Source organism: Coffea eugenioides, chromosome 9 (assembly GCF_003713205.1).
Source record: "Coffea eugenioides isolate CCC68of chromosome 9, Ceug_1.0, whole genome shotgun sequence".
Lineage (NCBI taxonomy): Eukaryota > Viridiplantae > Streptophyta > Magnoliopsida > Gentianales > Rubiaceae > Coffea > Coffea eugenioides.
Genome location: NC_040043.1, coordinates 9,713,694 through 9,716,313, shown reverse-complemented (window position 1 = coordinate 9,716,313; position 2,620 = coordinate 9,713,694). Strand labels below are relative to the sequence as shown.

The window sequence follows — 2,620 nt, the reverse complement described above, 5'->3', positions numbered from 1 at the left end:
TACTTCTTAATAATGTATGTGAGAGCTTTAATTCTGTGATATTAGAGGCAAGAGAAAAGCTCATCCTTGGTATGTTAGAAAATATTAGGATATACCTGATGGAAAGATTGAGAACAAAAAGAGAGTGGATGAGAAAAAGAAATGATGTTATCTGTCCAAAAATTCAAAAAAAACTTGAAAAGATTAAGGAGGACTCTAGATCAAGTATTGCTAGGTGGTCTGATGAACCTAGTTCTTTTGGCTGGTAGGACTTGGATTACTTTTGAGAATTGTACAGCTGAAATCAGTTATATACTTTTGGGAAATTGATTACTTTTGCTAGAAATTGATATATCAGTTGTTGATTATATATTGCATTGTTCCAATTGAAGATGTTCGTATTAGCCGATGACTATATATTGCATTCATTCAAGCAATGGTCATCACTTCTGCAATATTTTTAAGTTGATGAATATATATTGCATTCATTCAAGCAATGGTCATCACTTCTGCAATTTTTTTAAGCTGATGACTATATATTGCATTCATTCAAGCAATGGTCATCACTTATGCAATTCACTCAAGTTGATGACTACATATGACTCGACTGAGCAACAATTTTTTAGGGTAAAACAACAAAAAAGCCCCCTGTGGTTAAGCAATTCATACATAAAAAGCCCCCTGTGGTTTCATATCATACCAGTCGGATACCCGTGGTTTGAATGTAACCTGAAAAGTGGACGGAAAATCCGGCAAAACAGGACCGGAGCTAGTGAATAGACGAAAATAACCCCTTTTTAAGAACGCAGCCTTGCATGTAAATTTTTTTTTTTTAAGTTTTTAAAAAATTGTTAAATAGCCTGCCTGAAACCCCGCTTGCGGGTTTCCCCCTTATGTAAAATGACTTAAAAGCTGCGTTTCTGTTCTATTTATATCAAACACATTACTCTTCAAACCCTCACCTGAAGGGTGAGGATGAGAGGGGAGGTTTGCTTGGGCATTCCTAGGCCCTCCGATGGGCATGTGCAAACTCCAACGCAGCCTTGCATTTGTAAAAAAAATTTTTTTTTTTTAAGTTTAATTTGTTTAAATAGCCTGAAACCCTTTGCGGGGTTTTCCCTCTTTTTTTGTTAAATAGGCCTTGCCTGAAACCCGCTTGCGGGTTTCCCCCTTACTGGTAAAATGACTTAAAAGCTGCGTTTTCTGTTTCTATTTATATCAAACACATACTCTCAAACCCTCACCTGAAGGGTAGAGGATGAGAGGGAGTGTTGCTGGCATCCTAGGGCCCTTCCGATGGGCATGTGCAACTCAACGCAGCTTACATGTAAAAAAAAAGTTTTTTTTTTTTTTTAAGTAATTTGTTAAATAGCCTGAAACCCGCTTGCGGGTTTCCCTCTTCTTTTTTTTTTAAAAAAAAATAAATTCTATGCTAAAATGACTTAAAACAAAAATAAAAGACTAAAAGTAAATAAAAACTAGCATGAAAAATAAAAATAACAGTAAATAAAAATACACTAAAAATTTGGTGTCTACAGTAGTTAATGAATAATCTGGAAACAGATTGAATGAAGACTCAGAAGAAACGGAAGCTGGTCTCTTATTATTAAAGAGTGAAGGCTAAAATAGGCATATCAGGTGAAAGTTTGTGGTGGAAATCTGTTTTTCGCATATGCACGCGCCTTTGCAGTTCGTTTAAGACACACGCCGAATATTTGACGATTTCCGTCCACTTTTCAGGTTAATTCAAACCACGGGGTATCGACTGGTATGATATGAAACCACAAGGGGTTTTTATGTATGATTGCCTAACCACAGGGGGCTTTTTTGTTGTTTACCCAATTTTTTAATGGCCATCACTTCTGCAATTCTTCCACTTCAGTCAACATTGTCAGCATAACATTGAACTTGTCACAGAAACTTACATGAGCAATCCAGATGCAAAACAGAGTAATAACAAATCCAGAAGCAAAACAGAGTCAAACATAGATGAAAACTCAATTGTATTTACTTCATTTTAAAGTACAGATGAACCATACAATTCCATACATTCTTCAAAACTACTGCAACATCTTCAATTCCAGCAAACCTTGTTTCTTCCTTTCCTTGCCTCCAAGTACAAAAACAAGTAAAACGCCAAAACAGATACAAATTATAAACAATATTTTCACTTTTGCCTTCAACTTGTTCATTTCAATCAATAATGCTGCGTTTTCTCTCTCAACACTTCTCAGGTCCCTTAAAAGTGCACCCATTATATTTTTCATCTTTTGGGGTATGGGTGGATCATACCACAAAAAAAATCTGCAAGCACCACGTTTCTGCATTTACCACCATTTCATAGTTAAAAGACAAGAAATATTTTAACAAATTCTAAACTTTATGCACATACAAAAAAATTACCCCATAATTTCTGCAACCATGAAACCTTCTTGATGGATTTGCCTCTGTCCAAGCAGTCACAATTCGGCATTGTTCTTGGCAATAGCATCGCACGATGTTGTCTCCACTGTAGTATTTCTCGTTTCCTTCATAAATCGAGTTTCCTGTTTCTGAACCATTTGATCCTTTGACGGTGTTAATAAATTGATCACTGGCTGAGCTTGAGGATGCTTTGTCCCAATTCTTTCTCGAATGCATT

The 2,620-nt window shown here is 35.9% G+C and overlaps 1 protein-coding gene across 1 annotated transcript; it reads right to left on the bottom strand.

The window, feature by feature from the left end:
• Positions 1-2,039: 2,039 nt before the first annotated feature.
• On the bottom strand, positions 2,040-2,619 carry LOC113782168. Its single transcript, XM_027328075.1, has 2 exons — positions 2,383-2,619; positions 2,040-2,300 (listed from the first exon to the last, which is right to left on the bottom strand). Exons 1-2 carry the CDS (start codon positions 2,617-2,619, stop codon positions 2,040-2,042), a joined length of 498 nt encoding a protein of 165 aa, XP_027183876.1.
• Position 2,620: the final 1 nt, after the last annotated feature.